General features: G+C 40.3%; 1 protein-coding gene across 1 annotated transcript in view; it reads right to left on the reverse strand.

The window, feature by feature from the left end:
• Positions 1 to 2,385: 2,385 nt before the first annotated feature.
• Positions 2,386 to 15,152, reverse strand: part of LOC118338792 (obg-like ATPase 1) — a 41,100-nt gene continuing 28,333 nt past the window's right edge. The window contains exons 8-11 of the mRNA XM_035676114.1: positions 9,057 to 9,197; positions 8,411 to 8,507; positions 4,972 to 5,094; positions 2,386 to 2,898 (exon numbers count right to left, since the gene is read on the reverse strand). Of these exons, the coding sequence (XP_035532007.1) occupies positions 2,797 to 2,898; positions 4,972 to 5,094; positions 8,411 to 8,507; positions 9,057 to 9,197 (463 nt within the window). The 3' untranslated portion in view covers positions 2,386 to 2,796. The remainder of the gene's footprint in view (positions 2,899 to 4,971; positions 5,095 to 8,410; positions 8,508 to 9,056; positions 9,198 to 15,152) is intronic.

The raw sequence follows: 15,152 nt of genomic DNA on the forward strand, positions 1-15,152 counted from the left end.
ACAATTAAAAGCCATTTTAATAATGAGTCAAGTTTGCAGACATGCAATAATCACTGCAGATAAACTAAATTAGTCAACCTTTTGATTCTCCTCTGAGCTGTTTATGGCATTCCTATCTATTAACATTATACCGGCAGTGTTTTATCACTAGAGAGAGCAATAAATCAAAACCCAGAGTTGAATAATGATAGTACAATGCAAATGAGAGGAAATTGTTGCATAAACTCAAACTAACATGAAGTGTTATTTTAGTCAAATCCTGATTCTATATTGATTTCACGTCTGATCTGTGTAGAGTATATAGTGCATGTGTCAGACAGAAAAGTCACACAATAGCAATAATTACAACATGGCAACTCTTTTATTGTCATCCAAAATAGAGATAATTTCCTCCCTGTAATGACATGATACAATACGTTTATAATAACCATTAAATTTACCAACACAATCCCTTGTGCACAGTAACTGCTCTGTAAATGCCATAGTTATTTATATGTTTATTTGTTATAACTCATACATTCCTTTTTTTAATTCTTCAAAAGTCTTTGGTGTGCATGTGATTTACAACAGCAGGCCGTGGTCTATTTTCTTGGGTGTGTGTTTTAAAGCAAGCTTTCCACTCCGTGACCTTCTTGGTTTGATGCCAGTGTGGTTTGCCTTCTGGGCAGAGTGGCACCGCTTGATTGATGGTGCTGACAGAACATTTGTACCAACAGAGAATCTGTCACATTTCTGGACTTGTTTTTATTTCTTGGAGGTTATACCAGTTAGAGTGCTTTTACAATCTGCCTACGTCATCTGATCATGTTCGTGAATAACTGGCGGTTATGTATGCATGAATTCTTTCGAAATGTGTGTCAGTAAGGACACCCAGTGAGTTTATAATTCATTAATTCTTGCCTCTTTTGTGACAGCAAAATTGTTAGTATCAAGCCCCCCAAACAGCCTGTTGGGGACGTACTTACAGAACAAGAGACTTTGTTATGGTGTTTTGTTCCTATGCAACATCTGCATGGTTCTAAATAGCTTTATTACTCACTCTGAAAAGATTTATTGTCACTTTATGAAAAACAAAATACTCCACGACCCATACCACTGGGAACAACTCGTCAATCCCTGAGCCTCAAAAGTACAGCAGATGAATGATCTTCTATGCAGGGTTTAGGTTAGCCAACACCACCACCACTCTGGGAGGAATGCAAAAACAGTTTTGTCTTTAGCCCCCATTGAGCTCTCCAGAGGATTTGTATGGTTTCACTTAGAAAACAGTGTGCCGAAAAACAGCCTGTTGTTGTATAGAAGACAGTATGTATGTTGGCTGTATATGCTGGTAGCAAAGACTTCCTTGCTCTGCAGCATGAAATATCTTTGATTAAAATCAGTGGTTAACGCCGAAGCTACCAAGCAAAGCTTAATGTTATTTCATATACACATGTTGTCATCTGTGTTTCATTCCATCTAACCACAATAAACACTATCCTATATTTTGCCACTGATCTTAAACCTTAAAGACTATAATCCACCTTATTTCCATGACAAACACTGTGCTTTGTAGTGCTAGCACAGGCCCGGCTCCATAAAACATCCTATCCAAAACTTGGATATGCAATACTATCTCTGTAAAATGACCATTTTTATTCAATCTTTTTGTTCCCATCAAAAGGCCATTTTGTTCTCTGCAGTCTTAATGGTTACAAGATATTCAACAAAGCACTGCTGATCTACAGCTCTTTGTTCGGACTCCCACGGAGAATACAATCTTACTTTGGAGCACTGCGGCTGCAGCCATACAATTCCATCAGCATAAATGCTTCACAAACACTTACACACAAAGTATAGGGGCGAGAAAAACACTACTTCAGACAAAAGGAATCGTTTTCTGGTTGTGCTTGTGGATTGTGTCAACCTCTATTTTCATACTATACAGAATATCATAAAATGTGGACTTTTGGGGGGAAAATACAGTTTGAATGAATTTTTTTTTCTAGGTGTATTTGCCTTCATTGTTCAGGGATGAGAGATATAACAAATATGCTATTTTTGTCAATATTTAAGGATAGCAGGAGTACTATAGTAACAGTGAAGTAGAGGACTCACATATTCATCAATCATAAATTAAATAAAAATTGTAAATGAAAGGTTAACTCAATCACTTTACAAATAATCCTATAAACTGACCAGTTCTTTTTGGCCGAAACACCTGCATCCTGCATGTGCCCTTCTAAAATCAGCATCACTTAACAGATTTAATTATAATTGTCTCCTCTCTGCTACAGTCAATGTCAGCTGTGTCTTTTAATTCTCTAATCAGTGGTCGGCAGGACCGCTATCACCATCACCATGCAGCTTCCCACTCAATACAGACATCCCAAAACACACACAGACTGGTTTTGTCAAATGTTTTATTGAGTGTAGACATCTGGGCTACTGTAAAACATGCATTATCTGCTGAAGGGGGAGAGGAGCAGGTGGCATTGTCCCCGCTGTCAGCTGTGTCAGTGCTGGCACCCGTGATGGAGATTAATGAAGTATCTGGAGAGTAATATGCTCCTTCAAATGCTGCTACAATTTGGAGTGGGGGCCGATCCTGATCTTAAATAGCAAAGCTGTCAGAGTTTACTGAACCTGTGCTTTGGCACAGAGGGGGGAGATTTGATTCTACAGGACGGGAAACAGAAAGTGAGAGTGTGGCAGTGGGTGTCAGGCCAAAGACAGAAAAAAAAGAGGGGTGGCGGGGGTGGGGGTGAGATAACAAGTACAGTCAGTTATGTAAACAAACAAATCTTGTTTCTTGTGTCACTTTTTCTTTGGTGCATTTGGTGCGTTAAATTTGAAAAAGATGATGTCTCCATCTTCAACAATGTAGTTTCTTCCCTGTTGTCTGTATTTCCCAGCTGCCTGTAAGACAACAAAGAAAAACTAAATTTAAAAAAAATATATAAACAAAATATTGTATGATATAGTGGTTATAGATGGCTTAGATTACTACATAATTTAGCTTTCCATTCATGGGTATAATGGACTACATAGAGTACATCATAACAGCGTACATAAAATATAATAGTTCAGAATTAGTATCTAATCTATTTTATCACCTACAATGACTTTACTCCAATTGTAAACATCATATTCTCTCTCTCTCTCTCTCTCTCACTGACACACACACACACAAACTTGCATCCATGTTTTTGTTCAAGGGGTGCCCGAATTCCCACTGAGTGAATAATCCTCTCCTCTGCCCATTTCAGTTTCATGTGCACAAGCACAAAATGTTAATAAGTCTTTGATTACAGCACTATCAAACTTCTCAAGGAAACAAAATAAGTTCTAACATTTCTTTTGTATACAGTAAGTGTTTGTTCTCCTTCCCGGCAAACTCAAAATAATTGACTTGAAGTGCTAATACCGACAGGTTTATGCATTCTGGTTCTGCACAGCGCACAATTAATTAGAAGAATCAATGTCCCTTTAAAGGCTCAGGAGACCATTTAATCCAAGCTCAATACCACCAGAAACACTGGATGGAGAGGGAGACAGGAAAAAAAAATCAATGGCTATTTGTGATTCCTGAGTATGTATTAAACCAGACACGTCTAACTGGTTCATTTGCACTTGAAAGCAGCCATCTGGAGCAGCAAGCTTGGCTTAAGCAGATATGATTACTAATAATGTGATATCCCCGTACACTGGCCCTATTCAGACAGCCTATTCCCACAACTGGCATTAAATAGCATGGACCTTAATGCCACAGTCAGAAACGCTCCATGTTCTTATGAGGCCCAAAAAGGGATTAGTAAGAGAGCATGCAGTAAGGACCTGACACTCAGATCTCAACCTCGGATAACAATAGTGAAACTCCCCAGAGACCCACACATTTCACCCTCTGTTTGCAGCTTATGAAGGGTGTGGACAATACACTGCCGCTGCATTAAATACTTATTAAAAAAGGCTTGAATACTAAAGAGATTTAAATGTTTTCATAGTGCTTCCTTCTCCACATCGTTCTCCGCAGGTCCCTGTGTGTCACCATAATTACATTAGCTGAGTCTGTAAGTGGGCACATAGAGTTGATGGTGGCGATAGTGGGATTGTAACAGCATGGCTTTACAGCTGCGGCTCACAAATGTCACACATAGCAAGGGTAAAATCCCTCCTGCTTTAATTTAATTAACTGAGAATTCAATTTAAAAATATGTCTATATATATAACAAAAAGAGCATCTTTGAAATGAAAGGCATCCTACAGTGTTGATTAACTGATTATTAACTCTGTACCTTCAATTACTAAATTACAGTTTGCCAATGTGAAAATAAATGCCAAACCTAAAAATACTTAGGTAGTAGGAAAGAAAGGCATCTTGAGGCATTTTTTTTGCGGTCGTTGGCGCCCAGTTATTGTCTTCACAAATTCACCATGAAATCAGTTATTACATTTGACAGGAGTGTGCACATGAACAACCCACACCCCAGTTAAAAAGGTCAAAACAAACAGTGGCCATCATAAAAATAAGATATGCAAGTCACATTTCTGCGCTACCCATCCATGAAACAGTCCTTATTTGAGGCATTTCACACTTTATTTAACTTGCCGCTTTATATCACTGTCACATGGCTACAGTGGCTTGGGGATTTGGCAACAGAGAGCTCTGAGCTAACAGCGCACTCTATAGATCTGATAAATGCCTGGTGAGGTGAAGAAGTGTTACCTCTGAGCGACTGTGCTGAGCCACGAGCAAGAGCTACCATCAGCCAGTTAAGACACATTGTGATAAAGATATGCACAGCTGGAGCAGAATGGCAGTGTTTAGAGCCAGAATCAGTTGGCTTGTCAGGAGTGGTGCTGGAGTGTGTGCAGTAATTTCTTCCCCTGAGTAAAGGTGAAGAGCAGTTTGCAGTAGGAGCTGTGTGGTGACTGTCAGCTCCACTGATCACAGGAGACTTCCCCTCATCCTCTGGCACCCTGACTGCTCACCTTGACAGCGTTCTCGCTGCCTTCCTCTTTAAAATCCTGGAATTTCATTACTTCCGCCATAATGAAGCCCTTCTCAAAGTCTGTGTGGATCTTCCCCGCAGCCTGTGGAGCCTTAGTTCCTTTCTGTCACAGGGAAGGAAAAGAGAGGACAAATGAATTGTTTTGGAGAAGATGGATTACAGCATGCGAGCGACATGGTGTTTGATAGGGTGATAGCGTCATGAGCATCACTCGGGGGTGTTTTCAGTCGGGGGTATTCTTGCCTCAGTCCTGATTTCTGGATAGCTTTCCACTCGGCTGTGCCCTGCTAGGGCAGCAGCCTGGACACCGATAAGGACCCAGCACTGCTATCAATGCCTTCTGATTCCCATTCCGTGGTGGTATTGATTTCTGTCCAAGCAATCTTGCCTCATTGTGGGTCGCTGCTCGGCTCTCTGGTCATGACAGCAAGAAGACCCAGTGTTGCAGTGAGAGGCCATGGTGGTATAGACCTCACTGCATTAGGCCTCACTATTTTGGCACAGCAGAGTTTGGTCATTGAAAATTCATTTCAAACCTTTCAATAATGTTTTCACTGTGGTGGATGCAGGGCTGCTGGAGGATGTTTTTGATGTATTTAAATTGACATGATTGTATCAAAACATACATTTAGATGTGCCCTTAAAGTTATTTCAGATACCAATTTACAAAACAACAAAATAACAATTTAATAGTTCTTTGTGCCTTTAATCCTCGTTAAAACTCTGAGACACAACTGGTGACTGATAAAATGTGCAATTTATATGCGCTGAAATAATGCTGGGCGGAAATGACAAATGACCCAAATAAGTGACGTGGCTGCTGTGTATCATTATGACTCCTGCCTGTCGACCTGCTCGCTCTCTCTCTCTCTCTGCTCTGCAGCTCTGTGCTCAGGAACTGTTGAGCAGTTTTAATTATGTATATAATCAGGTTGGGGTCAACATATTTCATGCCAAAAGAATGATGCGTATTTAATGACTCTAATACATTACCATCTCTTTGCAATCTCATTGACGGAGTGCTTGTGAGTTTAACTACCATTAATCAGCATCAAGGTTTGTCTATCTGGAGAAAAATAGATTAAGGGAGGGATTTTTTTCATACCGAGCATTACAAGAGACCCACATTGTCCTAGTTAAGAGCTATGCAGAGCAGGCTGATAGATAATGGTCACCTCGAGGCTGCCTAATAAAGCATGTTAAAGGGCTTAGGAACACGACATTACTGAGTGTAGTTTTTACAATGCAAGATGTATTGGCTTAATATAGTTACTCACTGATGCTTACCTGACTAAATGCCCCTCACACACAATCAAGGCTGGCTGTAATCAGTTATGTCGTGGGGGACGAGAGTGTTTTGAGGATGCCTTTGAAGTGTTTCAGGACTTTTTTGTAAATAGCGAGGACATCGGTCATGCTGAGACAAGTGCGCAACTAAACCTGGTGATGTCATCTGGCTAAAATGTAATGTGTCCTGTGTTGACATAAAAAAAAGGGAAGTGAGCTCACCTACCCCTCTGGCCTGTTTGAGAAACCATCATGAAAATATCTACTAAAAGTTGCTGTTTACAAAAGTCTTGTGTGCACATGTTTCACATCATTTGGAGCAGTACATTCAATATTAATATTAAATCAGTTAGTACAGCAATAAAATAATTATCTGATCCTGTAAGAGGCAAAAAAAAAACTCTCTTATTGTAGTTTTCCATTTGCTGCCTACAAATAAAATTGGCATTTCTGATTAAACTGTGAATATTGGTATCAGTATAGGGCGTCCCGTTGGCAGGCTCATACTGTATGACTGTGATGTGAGGTTTGTTGCACGTTATCCCCCCCGTTTCTTTTCTCGTGCTGTCCCGCCATCAGTGGTGAGGTTACTTTATACACCAATTTATATTGCGCTTCAGGAAAATGAAATGAAATTGTCTGGCCTGTTTGTATCGGTGGTGAACTGTTTATATATGTTGTATATTATTTGTCTGCACACAGTCAGTGCTTGGACACTCATTCACTCCTAATGCTGTTTATATGGTTACATTTCTTCGGTTAAATAGATGTACTTAAATTTGAATATACATTTAATTTTAATTATTTTGTAAGTTTAAAAAATGTCGCATGGTCTTATCTAGTTTGAAAAATCAGCTGTAATGTTTATCCATCATGCACACTGATTAAGCATACAAATAACACTCAAATTCCTATAACTGTAGACATTTTAAAACCTGATGCTTGTTCTTAGAAGTTCTTAAGTTTCGAAGAGAATAACAAAAATACAGGTTGACATCTCAAAAAGCTTTTCGAGATTTTTAAAAACCACTTGAAAAAAATGTATAATTTACAACACAAACACGGCTTCTCGTGTACATCCTGTAAATTAATAAGCAATGTCAATTTTATGTAATTTTTGCTTCCAAATAAACAGAATTCATAGCAGCCAATTCAACAAAAATATTGAACAAAGATAACATGGAGAATTTCTTGAATATTTGTTATTAAATGTGAAAACTGAAGTAGCTCAGGGAACAAAACTTTAATGATCCGCTTGGCGACAAGTTCTTTGAATACATGCCATTGTCGAAAATAGCAATGCTTTTTGAAAATGGTCATTCAAGTTATGTTTAGGGAATTGAAGGCATTCTGCATTGTGAAGGTTTGGTTTAAAATTGCAACCCCTTGAAAAATCTAATGGGACGGAAGAATGAATATTATTAAGTGTGACAGGATACAACCCAAATCTTTAGTCTTCAAAAAAAAGTTTCTCAGAAAGTTACTTTGCTGGGGTTTTTTTAAACCACCTACATGGACTTATAATATGTAGCTCCTGCCCAATTAAATACCTTATTATATCTGCACTCAATTCTTCTATTTGCTCACAACACCAGCATGCAAAGCCAACATCTGTATTGATGTAAATCCTGCGATCCCGTTGCACAAAGCTCTTGGCGGCCCAGGCTCAGTAAACTGAGACACACAGGGAGGAGGAGCCCGAAGCAAGGCCCACAAACAGTCGAATGAAAAGCGACATCAATTTTGGCACAGACAACCTCCGTCACACAGATTAGGCAGGCACAATGCACAGGCTCCTTATCTCCAGCGGCAGGAGGAGGGCAGGCAGATCTGCACAGGATGGAAACATTCTCATGGACGTAATGGGCAAAATCAATTGTTGCCCTCCTCAATCAATGTAGCCCCCACTTTCACTGTTCAGCAGCTCACCAGTAATTGAAGTTATCCTTGGCCTGTAATGACTGGCTAAAGCACAACCATGACAAAGTTGAAAGTGTGTGATATCAGTAAGGGTGCCAGCAGGGTGGAACGTGGGACAGTGTGCGTGTATTCGTTTGTGTGTATGTGTTGTGTGTGCTTGGTACACACCCCCTCACTCACGTGGATGTGCACAGCAGGAAGCTGGCTCTTACCCGAATGGTCCATGCACGGACCTCATCTGGTCCAGCAGTGAAGAAGTACTCCAGCTGCAGGGCTGCGTAGCCTGCCTTGATGATCCTGCTCAGGGCACTGGTGGAGAGATATTTCAGTTTGAATCGGGGGGTCTGAACAGTTTAAGTATTATTTATTGCCACTGATGCCTAGACAAAGTTCACTTCAGTGGCAAGGCCCCATTCATTCCAATATAAACTCATTAAGTGAATAAGATGGGTCACTTCGTTTCACATAAGACATTCAACTCTCCAATGGTTTCTTTGATTAATTACAAAGCTTGTAGACTCATTTAGCATTTTTAAGAATTCAATCCGATGCCTCGTTCTGCACCAAGAAGAAAAAAAAAAATCTGCTGTCACAATTTTTCTCTCTATAGAGGTTTTCACATGAGAACAATAAACCCAAAATGCCCAAGTTATAATTATACCTACAGATGACAGATGACAGTTAAAAACTTAATTTAGAGGAAAACCCTTTGACTGAGTTGCTCAGTAAGAAGAGGGATCCTTTGCTTTATAATGGTAATTACTCTGCCATTTATTATTCTATCAGCACATGCAATTAAAGGAGTGCATGGAGGACACAGCTGATAATAAAGTGTGGGGAGACTGAATGCTAATTAACCTCTGCGTCTTGTGCTCTGTGCAGTACTTCTGCCTTTCCTCTTCACTCTTGTCCTGTAGCTGACTCTCCAGGCCGCCGCTGAAGGGGATGACCAAGGCTCCGGGGTCATGACTGTCCACCCACTCCTTGATTTTCACCAACCTGGTAAAATCAGCAGCCACAAAACTAGTTGGAGGACTTGATTAACATGAAGGTATTTGTTATCCGCTTGGGGCATGCATATTCATGAGAGCAGCTGAACGAACATATGAGTGTTTGAAAGAGTTTCTTTCAGAGAGTTTGACTTTTTTTTCCACCAAAGAGCAGATATTCACAAAGATTTAACAGAAGCAAACAAATACTTCTTTACAAGTAATTCAAAAATCTTACTGAATTAAAAGCATTATCAGCTAAATATACTTGCAGAATGGACCCTTATGTATTTACATCAAAAGGGTCATTATTAGTGGAGCAATAATGTGTGAGTAGCATTTTACTGTTGGATAAGAGGGGGTGATTCTAGGTATACCTTTTGTACTGTTGGGCAGTTTAATCTGCATATAATTCTTAAGTCTTAAAACCGTATTTTCTTAAATCAAGTGAAAAAAAATTCTGTTTATGCATTAAAAATATTATAACTTGTTTTTAATTTAGATAAACTTAGTTAAATATGTTCATGAAAGAGGTATTTGTAGAAAAAACAATGAGGCAGACTGCTGCATAAATGAAACATGATTTTACATTTAAAGAACTTGATTACAGATTAAATGACTTGTAAGAGGACAATGCATCATCTTCCAGAAGCTGATTATATCTTTTGTATGAAAAATACTGGAAATTAAATGTATTGGAGTAAAAAAGTACAATATTTCCCTCTGAAATGTAGTGGAGTAGAAATATAAAGCGTAAAGTACCTCAGAATTGTACTAGACTGCAATTGAGTAAATGTACTGAGTTACTTTCTGTCCATGTTTTGGTCTTTTGCCTGTAGCTTTTACTATAACAGACAAACAGAGTTCATTCACCCCAACTAAATATTTACCATAAAGCCAAAGTGTTTCCTCATAAATGTCTTTGTCATTCTCTTCACCTGAGTTTTCTTTTCTTTTTTTGTCTTCCAGTCCAGCAGGACACCTGACATTGCAGGACAAAGATATCCTCGCACTTAATGGTAACTCTCAGTCAGAACAATATAAGGGGGTTAAGGCAATTATGAGATTAGCCCCACATGCTCTCAGGCTGGGATTGGACAGGTTTTAAAGAACAGCATCACACAAATCCATTTTCACACGGCGTCCCTGACAGAGCTCCTAGGCTGGATTGATTCTAAGGGGTCCCTGTCATTATCTGTAATCCTAGTTTCCTGTTTAAAGCCCATAAGAATCAAAGACTGGGAGGGACCCGAACACCTCAATACCACATCTATTCCAATAACAATGTCACCGCTTTAGCACCTACAGCACCATATCGCTGTTCCTACCTAATGATTATCAATATACAATATATGACAGGGTAACGGGGCGCAGGAAGAGCACAGTTTTGCTTTGATTGGATGTTTTTCCCAACAAGTTAGAATAACACTGCAGGGTAAATTTGAAATGCATCATATGCCAGTTTGTCTGTCTGTTTGGATGCACATCTATTAAAAGCCGTAACCTAATATTTCCCTTTCTGTTCGCACTGTGGATGCGGGAGCTGATGTTTGACTGCCACTGCAATAAGGTAGTCGCCAATGTCTCACCAATAAAAGGCAGAAAAATAAACACATTTAGTCAAAGCCAAAAACCCTGAAAACACAGGAGATGGCGGGCGCTTCAAGAGGGGAAAAAATCCAATCTGAGATAATAACAGCTGTAGTTTGTCACTTTTAGCAGCACAGCTGTCTATTTGGTGGCACGTTATTTGCATTCCTCAGGTATTGCGTACTCTACAGGCGGCTGAATAATGATTCACAAATCACTCTCTCCACACCAGTCAAGGGCTGTGATCCTTTGAATAGACCATTGTACCTGAGACTGTAATTGGTGAAGACTTGACAGAGCTGAGCCAAGCCAGCCAAGTAACAAAGAGGCTCTTGGTAGAAGGCTGAGGGATGATTTTAATAATGTGAAGCCGAGACGGAGAACGTGAGCTGCAAATGAGCGCGGGGGTCTCTGGGTCCTTGCACTGAGTGACACAGGACCAGACAAACACCTTGCCACAGGAACATGAAACACCCCCTTCCCTCAACTCCAGAAACAAAGCACTGTCAATTAAGAGCTTTGATGCTCCGTCAACATGACTCCCAAAACCAATTCTGTCAACTTCACCGCTGTCTATGTATGCCACTTTGCAATTTGTATTTATGTCCGTTCCAATTATTTGTCAGAAATTTTATGTGGATGTGTAAATTGGGGAAAATATTTATGTAAAACATGCTGCATTTTTTTTTGTTCTTATCTTTCAGTCATTCTATGAAATGAATGAATTTTTTAGGGTTTTTTGGCTGCTTTCTTTTCTTTTAATCCACATGTTTAAGAGAAAATTTAAAAATATTAAATGTGGATTTGTGAACTTCCATAATAGAAATAATACATAGAGTATTTGTTCATCCTCATTAATGTTTTACAAGTCTAAACTACACACACACAAAAAAAAAAAATCCAGTGAGAAAGATTGTGTATGTGTGTCTGTGTCTTGTCAGTCTCCCATTATATCCCAGCACTGAGTGCCATCTCTCACTGCTCGGTTAATAGAAAGATTCAGCACTTTCTGGTCTTGATATCCCTCTCTGAACAAATGATGCCTGAAATTTTTATTCTTTTTATAATGGAATTCCAATGGCCTTTGCTGCAAATCAAGTGGAAATTTTTGCATATCAAGTGGGAAAAATTAAATGTTAACCACGTTTTAATGTGATTAAGGGTGACAGGGACATTATTTCTGCTAATCATTCACCAGCTTGAAGGCTCAAACAAAGCTAAAGAACAAGCCATGTTTGTGCTTTTCCTGCTGCTCTCAATTCAGGGAGGAAAATCTTAAATATGCTTTTATCAAACTTTACAATCTAAAACATGATATGAATGTATAAATATTTTTGTTTGTGTTAACTGATAAAAACACGGCAAATATGAATCATTATCTGTTTATCTTACAAACAGAGAAACATGTCGTGTTATTTGTTCTGAGCTTTAGATTTGATGCCTGTTTTATTTACAATACATCTAATTTAAAGCACAATATATTGTGAAATCACAAAAACAATTGGAGCTTCCACAACAGGCTGGCTCTGAAAGGAGATGTCCCACAGGGGGCCACCCTCTGGGGCTAGTCTATTTGTCTTTTTGTGTGGGAATCCTGAGGGGGGTAGATAATTCCTGTGTTTCTGCATGCCTGGGGCTTCCCTGGGCTTTGTCGGAGCTTTGATCTGCTTAAATGGCTCAGGAGGGAAAAACAATGGGAGTTTCTAAAGTACAGAGGCAGCTACCTGAGACAATGACCTGGGCCTGTGTCTGACATACATTCATACAGGTTGGCTTTATTAGGAGTGCTTAGCCAGTTAAGCCTCTAAAAGGTGGGCCATCACCTCCAGTTTGAGTGCTCCTTTCAGATGCAATTGAATGCTGACAGACCTGAAGAGTAATCCACTACCTGCATCCAGCACAACTTCATCACAGACACACCCACAGGTGGAGGGCCCAGCACTTGAACCTGGGTGCATCAGCTGTATGTGTTACTAGCTTGCATGCCAGGCACAGACTCATCGAATAATAAACCCAGAGTCCTCTCCGTATTTGCTGGTCCCAGGTTGCAGGGACGAGCATCCTTAGGGGATAGGATGCTGCAGCACGCAGCGTATACGAACCCCCTCCTCTTCCCTTCCTCTGTGAAGGGAGACAGAGATGAGAGGTATGAGCTCATGGTGGCTTTTTGAGGCTGGGAAGTCGGGGGCTCTGTGGGAAGCTTTTCATCCTCCCAGTGGTGAGCTCCTGAGCGACTAGAGTGCAGACGCTCTCTGCTCCCTGTGGCCATGGCCGGATGGAAAGGCATTACACATCAGTCTCTAGGAAGGAAGGAGATCTGACACATACACACACACACGCACACAAATTCTCCAATATTGTCAACTTCTTTCAGCCTTCAAAGCAATCACAGGCTGGAGGAAACAGAACCCAGTACAGGCACAATGGGAGCAGCTTTAATTAAGAGCATCATCTCACATCATTCCTCGAGGGTGTGCTGGTAACAAGCTTTTTTGAACAACTTTCTTTTCTGTGATAACTACACCCGTTAAATTTTTAAAGACAAATCTCGCAACTTTAAATGTTTGCACATGATAGATAAAACGCTAACAAACCATCATCCCCGGTTCCGTCTTTATAATGGTTGTTGAGAACCTTGTTTAAGGCTGTTTGTGAGAAGGGTGGGGGGGGAGGAGAAGCAAACATCAGAAATTCAAACAGTAACCCAGAGGAGTACATTCTACATCACCCAAAATAATTCTCTATATGGGGTATCCATGCTGTCATTCACGGCAGTTGACTGGGCGAGAGAAAATAAGGGGGCTGGGGTAGAGTGGGGGGAGTCATCAAGATGTGACAATTGTGACAAGAGCAGGCAAAGTGTAGCGCCGAAGAACACCACACGGATTTCTCCATCTCTTCTTTTTTTCCAGGATGACAGCTTAATGTCTACCACATGCAATATTTATTCTCATCGTGTGTCAGACTGTCTAGCTGTCCTAGGGAGTACAAAGAATGCCACTTATTAGAATAAAAGCAGAAGGAAGGTAATCAAGGACATATGTAACATCAGCCAATCATGCCCCCTTCCAATCCGGCATCTTTTTTTTCTCTTTCTCCCCCATTCATAACAGTTCAACAATAATCCTGATAATAAGCGTTCAGGAGCTGTATGTGGCATCACTAAATTCATTTATTTGTCTCATTAGAGCTGCCAAGGCTGCGGGCTACTCGCTGTGGCATGTGTGCTCGGTCTTAACCTTATCACAAACATAATAAAAAGCACAGCTCAACAAAGCCAAAGCTATCAAAATGTATCATTAGACAGACTTGAAACTCGCAGACATTTCTTTTTATGTCTGCAATGCCAAACTACGGGCTTTACAGGGGAACAATTCCCAGGGTGCCTGCAGAAGAAAGCAAGCATGTTGCGCTGCTACAGAGGTGTCTACATACATTATGAACTGCAGGAGACTCACTCAATGTTCACGTCCTTGGGCCTATGCCTGATAAATGAGGGAGAAGTGACAATCTGTATTGGATTTTGGAGAGCAAACTGATTTCTCACAGGGTCATTAAAGAACAAACAAGAGAAAAAGTCTCCGTTAGTCTCAAGTTTAGGGTCTGTCTCATTAGTTACAACAACAGCGCCGTGTCCTCACCACCAGGACACAACAAAGACAACGGGGTGACATGTGACATATCAACAGTGTCCTTTCATTACCTGGACTAGGGACAGTCAATAACCAGGCTAACTGGAACGACAGGACTTTATTAGCACCATCTGTTTCAGCTTTACTATACAACCTCTCCTGTTGTTTTTTTCTCATTGAAAGCTAGCTAAAGGCATCCATTAGGGCTGACTGTGGGCAGTAGGGTACACATCTTACCATGGGAAAGTGTTTCTCAGGATCCCACACTGCAAAGGGAGAGAGTGGACGACTGTTCACAAAATAAAAAGGAGCAAGTGATCGTATATCTCCCTCATGGCTTTGAAAAGTGAACTCTAACTCCCCAGATAGTAGTTCCTAAAAACTTGGATGGAGCCAGTGGTTTTGCACTCAATAAAGTTTCAGTTGTGTTTATGGGAATTATGGTTTGGAGTAGCTGAAGTGGGCTGTAGTGACTGCTTTCATGGAGTGGCTTTCAGTGAATCATAATTCTCTGCCCCCCTCTCAGTTTTTCTTCGGTCTCTAAATCTTGACGGATCCTCAGAAAAGGCTGTTTGTCAGAATGATCACACAAAAAGAAAGAAAAGCATGTTTAACCTATTACTGGGATTCTTCAAAACCAGAAAATTCACATAACAAAATGCAAGTGAGATGGATGAAGGGTCTATTTAATATATGATCTGTTAGTGGAGAAGGCTTAAGGGAAATAGGTATAAGCTCTAAAG

Source organism: Morone saxatilis, unplaced genomic scaffold (assembly GCF_004916995.1).
Source record: "Morone saxatilis isolate NCDOM2014 unplaced genomic scaffold, NCSU_SB_2.0 Contig5, whole genome shotgun sequence".
NCBI classification, from domain to species: Eukaryota; Metazoa; Chordata; class Actinopteri; family Moronidae; genus Morone; species Morone saxatilis.